The 8,386-nt window shown below is 47.4% G+C and overlaps 2 protein-coding genes across 4 annotated transcripts in view; one reads left to right on the top strand and one right to left on the bottom strand.

Moving 5' to 3' along the window:
- Txndc9 (thioredoxin domain containing 9) overlaps positions 1-6,814 on the bottom strand; it is an 11,943-nt gene extending 5,129 nt beyond the window's left edge. Inside the window, exons 1-3 of one of the 3 annotated variants that reach the window (XM_021162567.2) lie at positions 6,713-6,814; positions 5,110-5,309; positions 3,309-3,427 (exon numbers count right to left, since the gene is read on the bottom strand). In XM_021162567.2, coding sequence (XP_021018226.1) covers positions 3,309-3,427; positions 5,110-5,298 — 308 coding nt within the window. In that variant the 5' untranslated portion in view covers positions 5,299-5,309; positions 6,713-6,814. Of the gene's footprint in view, positions 1-3,308; positions 3,428-5,109; positions 5,310-6,442; positions 6,527-6,657 lie in introns of those variants that run through there. The other 2 variants (XM_021162558.2, XM_021162577.2) reach the window with 2 other exon arrangements.
- Positions 6,815-7,568: 754 nt separating this feature from the next.
- Eif5b (eukaryotic translation initiation factor 5B) overlaps positions 7,569-8,386 on the top strand; it is a 59,936-nt gene continuing 59,118 nt past the window's right edge. Inside the window, exon 1 of the mRNA XM_021170786.2 lies at positions 7,569-7,878. Within this exon, the coding sequence (XP_021026445.1) occupies positions 7,844-7,878 (35 nt within the window). The 5' untranslated portion in view covers positions 7,569-7,843. The remainder of the gene's footprint in view (positions 7,879-8,386) is intronic.

The raw sequence follows: 8,386 nt of genomic DNA on the forward strand, positions 1-8,386 counted from the left end.
CAGCCAGGACTACACAGAGAAACCCTGTCTCGAAAAACCAAAAAAAAAAAAAAAAAAAAAAGCATAAAAACAAACAAAGAAGGCCTTGGTTCCCCTGCATGAAGGCAGACAGACCTGAAGCTGACAGAACTCACAAGAGGCAAAAATACAGCTGGTGTCCCATTTGGAATTCAGCTGGTGTCACCAAGACTTCCCTCAACCATCAAACTGTCAGAGAAGCTCTTTGGTTAAAGGTTACTGACTCTTTAAGTATAGGTAGTGTGTTCTACAAGAAATGGGGGGTATTACTAGGGACTCCATCTCTTCCTCCCGCCACTCCCTCTCCCCACTAGACACTGCACCCAGTAAACTGCCCTTTCAGTTCCACACCCTCTGCTAACCCATCTACCAACGAGGAAGTGACATTTCTTTAAATTATGTTTTACACAAACTGAGCTCCTAGTGCTTTTACACGGACTGACACTCTTTCATGATCAGTGGTTTGTAACCCCAGGGGTTCGTTAGAGTTGGATCTTATTTACTCATTTTTACATATATACATACATACATTTATTCATTTACTTATTTAAGACAGGATTCCTGTATGTAGGCTTCTCTCATTTTAGACCAGGCTGGCCTTGAATTCAAAGATCTACTTCCTTCTGCCTCCCGAATACTGGGGTTAAAGGTGTGCACCGCTACTACCCACTAATAGTTGACTTTAAAAAACTACAGATGAGTCAAGATTGTCTGGGGTGGAAAAGGGAAGTACACAGATGATTCCTGAGTACCCAGGGTTACTCTAGAACTAGGTTGGGGCTCAGTCAATTTCCTGTAACCTTGATGTCTAATCTTGTTCTCCTGGCTGGGTCTTTCTTGCCAGATAGTTCAATAATAAGATTTTGAAGATTAGACTAGGTACCTGCCCTAAATCCTAGCACGCATATGCAGAGGCAGATAGGTCTCTGTTAGCCATAGGGCAGCCTGGTATACACAACGAGCTAGCTCTAGGACAGCCAAGACTACCCAGAGACACTCTCAAAGAACCAAAATAACAAAATAAGACGAGATTTTAGAAATAAAAGGAAAGAGAACAGGTAACAGGTTTTAAATGATGCTCAAAACAAAGAACAAATCTATAAGAAATATACATAAATGTCCTCCACATTCCAACTGTAGAAGGAACCTATTTTAATTAAGTCTATGGCCATGCCATTTGTCGATTAATATATGTGGTTGTTGCTCTGAGGTAAGCTCTCACAGGCCAGCCTCAGCCCTGAGATCCTCCTTGCCTCCCTCCATCTCACAAGCAATCAATGTAAAGGTGTAGACCACCAAGCTGGGTTAACCATTTTAAAACATCTAGCATGGTGTAGGCCTTCAATTCTAGTACTCAGGAGGCAGAAGCAGGTGAATGCTGGTGAGTTCCTGGCCAGCCATAGCTATACAGCAATATCCTCCCTGTCTTAAGAAATAAAATAAAATTTGTGGCATGCATGAAGCTGTGGGTTCACTCTCTCACTCTGCAAAAGCACTACCATCAACAGATACCAAACAAATAAAAACCTCTACAAAATAAATAGCAAATCAAACATCTACCAAAAAAAAAAAAAACAAAAAAAAAAAAACCCACTTAAAAATCCAGAAGTAGGGCTGAAGAGAGATGGCTCAGCAGTTAGGAGCACTGGCTGCTCTCACAGAGGACCCAGGTTCAGTTGCCAGTACCCACATAGTGGTCACAACTATTCCTGATTCTAGTTTTAGGACATTTGGATTCCATCTTCTGGTCTCTGTGTGCATGTATGTTACAAAGACATACATGCTGACAAAGCAGTATTTATACACATAAAGAAGAAATAATCTTAAAAAACACAAAAGCACCAGTAATAATAAGAATATAGTTTCACATCTAAAAGATGGATTCAAGACTCCTCTATTACCTAGTAGCTGAGTCACTTCACCTCTCCATACAAGAAAGAGAATTATAACCCACACCTCAAAGGGCTACTATAAACATCCGATAGGCAAATGCACACTCATGGATGTATCCAGCTTACTCTGTACTATATACAAAAGCCGACAGAACGGTTTGATTTTGTTTCCCTGATCTGCCTGGAGGTGAGCACCCAGGTTCACTGTCTCCTCCATCAGACATATTTACTTGACCTCCACTCTGTGTGTCAGCATTTCTGCTCTAGAGCCAGTCATGGCAAACACTCTGCTTTCATAAAAGCAACCACCTAGCAGAGAAAGACGTAAGACAAGCAAGTGTGTGTAGCACCGGTCTTATGTGCTGGTGTCAGCAGATCGCTCTACCCCAGTGTGGCAGGCTGGGACTTTCGGAAGGGAAGAAGGTTCCATGCCTTCCGCCTTTCTAGTTCTCAGTACCTGCTCTCATCACCTCAGAGAATGAATCCAAGGCATTCAGTCTCTGAAAGGTGGTATACCGAAGTGGTTGGCTCTGAGGCTAAGCTGAGGGCCAGGTAGAGAGAAAGAAGGCAGGGCTGAGGCACAGTGAGTGAGTCAGTTACCCTGCATGTCCACCTATGAGAGGCGGCACCAGAAAATTGCTATTATGATTCTAAATCTGCTATGATCAACTTTCCTAAGTTTTAAAAAATTCTGAAATCTGGCTAATTCTTAAGTTGTCATATTTCAAAGGCTGGCAACTAGCCCTCTGAAGGAAACACACACACACACACACACACACACTCTCATGCGTGATTGAGTCCTTTGTTTTAAGACCTAACCTCTTGGGCTGAGGCTTTAGCTCAGTTGTAGGACAGTTGCCTAGCACGTACAAATCCTTAGTTCTTGCTCCCTCAAAAAATATAACCCAGGGAGGCGTGCTACTTTCCCTGTCTAAGCCCTGAGAGACTGGGCTGCCTTAAGGGAAATTACTTCTCTCCACATCTGACAGTTCTACGAACGGTTCTGATGAAAGACTTGGTCAAACCTCTGTCTCCTTACCAAGACGACCAAGACTGGAAGGATAAACAACTGGGAAAGCTGTTGGCTTCCAATCCCCAGCATCCTGAGAACACAGCATACCACACTATTGTTTTGGTAAGAACCACACGCATTTACCTCAGGCTGTCTTTGGAGTGACATGGAGAAACCACAGGAGTGCCGACTTCCAATAAGACTGATGTATTTACTTGCACATTGCTGGCTTTTTAGTTAAATCTCTACAATAATGAAAGCACCTGTGATCACATCACCACACAGCAACATGGCAGTTATCCTTTTCATTTTCTCAGTTACCAAGTCAGCAGTGTGTCTCCGTTAATGTCGCATCACCATAGAGATGAAGTCGGGAGCCAGGTTACCTGAATGTGGTGTCTCTGTAGAAATGGCAAACCACTCTCTCGCTCTCCTTGACTTCCTGAAAGAAGTCTCTCTCGCTGCCGATTTCTCTGTACTCCCCGTGCCCTTTGGAAAGCCACTCCTAATTTCAAGAGAAGCAAAAAAGACCCAGCTGAAATGTATTCCAGTGACACCAAGTGTCTTACATGTCCTAATCACTGTGTACTTCTGTAATGGAATCAATTCTATTGAATAGCAGGTGTTCCCATCCGCAGTTGGCTTTCCTATGCTGAAGTGGCAATTAGTGCAGACCTAGTCTGTGGGCAGGAGTGACCGTCTCTATGATGGGTTCAATTAAGACAGTTTTGCATCTTATTGATTTACCTGCTTCACTTTAAGTTTCACAGTCAGAATTTAGGTCTGAGAGACATGACATGAAAATACCAATTTAACTTTCACATGTGTGCTCTTTAAACTAGTAAAATCAGGATCGTTTGATCCAAATGATTACAAAAGTGTTTTTTTGTTTATTTTGTGATGCGAGGGACTAAATCAGGAAGAGTTCTACACTTTAGAAGATAATGTTCTTACAGACAATTAAGGAATGCTGAGTGTGGGAGAAAGAGTATTCTCCAGGAAGAGCACACCAACTGGCTATCCACTACGGAATGGTCAGCCTTGAAAATGTACACACAAGCAACATTATACAGACTGAGCATGGTATACTTAGAAATATGTATGTCTATACAAATACATATACGGATATAACCACAATTAAGAAGAGAGGCCATGAACTTGAAAGGGAGAATATAGGATGTCTTGGAAGGAGCAAAGGGAAGGGGAAATGACATAACTATATGACAATCTCAAAATTAAGAAACAATGTCCTATCCACAGCAAAAACTAAACACACCAAACCAAACCACCTCAAGAAATAAAGTCCATCTATCCTGGGGGACAGTGCAGTTACCACCCCTCAGGAGCTTAAGAACCTATCTACTTTTGACAGCGAAATCAAAACAGGGAGGGGCTTCTACACCAGCCAACAGTGGGCAGACTCCTCAGAAGGAAGAGCATTATATCCACGTGGGATCCAGAGCCAAGGAAAAGCCTCACAAGGAAACGTTCAGCTTCCCAGGCTGAGGAAGGGCCATTACCCACAATCCTGGGAACTCTTCCAGCCCCTTCTACCTTCCCTGTGGCAGAAAGCTTGACACCTCAAACAGATGCTCACTCTCCCTTCTCAGGCAGCAGTGGCAACACCCACCCCAGCATTAACTGACCAGGGCTCTAATGAACCTTCCGAGCCTTCACCTTCTCTCTTGTAAGTCAGTGTGACAAACCAACCACGTCACTGAGTGGCCATGAAAACCACAAACAGAACAGGGGTACTGGCGCACACCTTCAACTCCAGCACTTCAAAGGCAGAAGCGGTGTTGTCTGTGAGTGAGTTCTAGGCCAGTCATGGCTATACAGTGAGATCCTGCTCCTGTCCTGACCCCCACAAAAGATAACCTAATAAAAATGCAGAGTCTAACACTTAGAAATATCTTCTCATACAGAACCATGATATTTCTTTCTGATATGTGGACCCTAAGCTTGGTCTAAGACGTTTCATCTCTCTTTTACTATCATCGCCCCAGTCAAATGCTTCATCTTGCCTAAACCTTCCCTAATGTTTCATCCCTGGGTTAAGTATTGAACATTGATGGAAATGTGAATTCAGAACATCCTGCAAGTGAGGAGGGAAAGTCACGTGGCTGCAGTGCAGTGGGGAGCTGGACCCCAGCGATTCAGTGAGCGGGCGGGCGGGCGAGCGGTTACTTGTTTCTGCTGCTGAGCCTTCCTGAGCGCCGCCAGCCTCTTTTCTTTGAGCAGCTCCAGTTCATCTTCACCAATCTGATCCAGTTTCTGAATTTCAGAGTCCAAGTGATTCTCCACCAGCTTAGCGGCCTGGAGGAACTGGTTCTCCAGGACTTCTGAGAACATGTCGACGGATCCATTACCTTCCATTGTTCTAAGTGCTGGGAGAGGGGGCATTAAAAAAACAAGTATTAAGTTTACATTTTGGGGGCTTTGGTTTTTGTTTTGTTTTTTTTTTTAAAAACAGGGTCTCTGTAACACAGCCTGAGACGTTAACACAACAGACACCATGTTGGAGGCACCATTTTGGCCTTAGAACTCAGCATGTGGGCCCCAACACCTGCCAAAACCAGAATAAAGATGTAAACCATCAAAGATCTCATTCATGGTTCCAGAATCCAGGGAAATCCCTAAATATACTAGCTTGCTTTTCGGCTTCTATAAAAGCCATTTTTTTTTCCCCATGCACACTGCCTTAAGGAGTTTCATTTGTATACTTCTTCAAAAATATCCTGACATAAACATTACAAGTCCAGGTTGCAGTCCATCGCTTCTAGGACTAAAGGCAGGCACTTGAAGCAGAGAGAAGTAATTACACACACGTCTACTTGTGTCCAACATCTGCTGGAGAACAACATTAATCTGGGAGCAGGCTAATTAAAGCAACCAAGACAATCCCTGCTCTCTGAGCCATGCCCACTGGCCAACCTAATCTACCCAATCTCTCAATGAGTCTTTCTTCCTAGGTGACCGTAGCTTATTCTACCAAGCTGACAGCTAAAACTATCAGCTCACACACAAAATAAGCCTGGGCATGGTGGCTCATGATTACAACCTCAGCTCTCAAGGGCAGAAGCATATGGATCACACCTCATATTTGGAGCGATAGGCCTGGGCTACATAAGGCCATTAAAAAAAAAAAAAACCCTAAACTACCCTCTAAACCCCAATTGTCAGCTTCTCATAAATACTATACAACCGAAAAGAAGCTGTATTCCCAGGATCCCTAACTCAGGGAAGAGAGAAGGATCCAGTTACTCAGAATCTGCATCACAGTATTCGTTTATCACCGAGGGTTTCACAGGAGACCTTTACGTTTAAATGCGGAGCTTCTCGCGACTAACAAGTGCTGCCCTGGATTAGGCGGAGGTGGTCACTGCCTTTATGTTGGGGGTAAAAACATAACTTTCTATTTACTGAACCAAATCGAGTATTATTCTTACCGATGAACTGGGGGCGCTGACACCTATGTACTCCCCTACAAACTCCTAACCGAAACCCTAACCCCATGTACCTGTCAGCAGACTCTTCGCCACTCCCTGAGCTCAAGAGACTGGTGTAGTAGTTCCGGGGGGGACCCGATTTCGCACTAACTGGGGCGCATGCGCTGTAGCCTCCGCAGCCGCCCAGACGAGGCCCTCCCAGCCGCTCCCTCATCCCAGCCGAGATGTGTCCTTCATCAACACTGGGACGCTGTGGCACTATCGGCCACATCACCCTCGTCCGTACCTGGACTATTGGTGAAGCCTACGGAGAGAGGAAGCTGCAGATCAAGAATACCCACCGGGTTCACACAGGTTTCAACCTCACAGCAATTGTTAAGGGCAGAGAAGGGGCTGTTAACTCCGCCACTTCATTGGCTACAGTCCTCTCGCGATACAATGTGAGACACTCGCGGAAAGGGCGGTGGCGAGTGACGAAAGCCTCGGAGAAGCCCTATCCTCCGCCTTCCGGAACTACTGGCTTCCGAGCCTACGCTTCACGTGGGCTAATGGCCGGAGGGATGGGCGCTAGGGACGTTGGGAATTGTAGTTTTTTGTGCACTGACTGCGGGTCCCGCCTCTACGGGGAAACGAGCCGGGTCTTGCGCCTGAGTGACAGAGGGGCTTCATTTCCCGTGTGTTTAATAGTTTCGAAAGTGTGGCTTACAGTACATTATAATTTATACACAGCTCACACTAGTAACATCGCCCCGAAACATGGAGAAAAATTTCACCATGCCAGGACCTTCCCTCCTGACTTTCTTAGACATATTAATTTTTAGAATTTGCTCATATGAAGATTCATATTAGGGGATCCGTCGCTGTGTCCTTATGTCTTTTTTTCCCTTAATAAATGTACACAGTTGACAATTCATGAGTGTTTCTGAGAGGGGAATCCCAGTTTTTTTGTCCTGCCACCCCCAGAACGCTCATCATTTGACTCTTTGTGGTCCTGTAATGGACTTCCCGCAGCTGAGGCCGCGTAGGCAGGGGAGACTTTTCAGTCCCACTTCTGCGTCGAAAGCCAGCCCCGGGAAGGGTGCCGACGTGAGAAATGAACGGCCTCATTGTCGTCCTCTAGGTTCTAGAACCCGGGATCCGCCGGACGTCGGTGCGCGGCGCTCACTTGCGGCGAGGGGGCGCCTGGGTTCCCACCTGACCGGCGGCTCAACTGGAGACGCTCTAGCCGAAGCGCCGCTCTCGATGAGCCGCGCCCTGCGTCCCCACGCCGAGGCGGCGGGGCGATGCGCTTGCGTACTGAGGGCTCACACCATATGTGCCCTGTCCCAGTGCGCGGGTCTGTGGAGAGCCGGGTGCGAGAGGCGGCGGCGCGAGGGGGACCGAGCCGAGCGGGCATTGGAGTCAGCCGGGAGACAGTGGGTCTGTGAGACACCGAACCGAGGGGCCGGGGCCGCGAGCGCCGTTGACAAGCGATGGGGAAGAAACAGAAAAACAAGAGCGAAGACAGGTAGGCGGCGGGGCTCGGGCCGGGGGTCCTCCGGGAGTCGCGCGGGGCCCTGGATGGGCGAGCCTCGACGGGGCGCGTCCCGCGGCCGGGGCTCGGGCTGGGGTCCGAGGCGTGGGGTTGAGGGGCTCGGAGGTCGTTTGGGGGGTCCGGGCGGATGTGGGGCCGGGCTCGGGCGCTGCTAAGCCAGGCCTACGGCCCAGGTGAGTGCGAGCCGGGCCCCGAGAGCCCGGGTGGGGCGAGCCGGGAGCGGCTCCCTCGCCTCCCCTGGCCCTGGGAACGCCTCCCGAAGCGGCTCAGGAACTTCGGAGGTGCTCGGGGTTGCGGAGAGGTAGCCCAGCGGCTCCCTCCTCCTGTGTGCCAAGTTGGAAACACTTCTGGGGTTATTTAAAGTCCCGGTTGCCCAGTCCTGCTTTCTGGCTTTCCATTTTCCGGCCTCTCTCTTTTTTTTTTTTTTTTTTTTTTTTTTTTTCCGTGTGTCTTGGCTTTCTACCGCTTCCTTTATGAAAGG

The sequence above is a fragment of the Mus caroli genome, chromosome 1, assembly GCF_900094665.2.
Source record: "Mus caroli chromosome 1, CAROLI_EIJ_v1.1, whole genome shotgun sequence".
Lineage (NCBI taxonomy): Eukaryota > Metazoa > Chordata > Mammalia > Rodentia > Muridae > Mus > Mus caroli.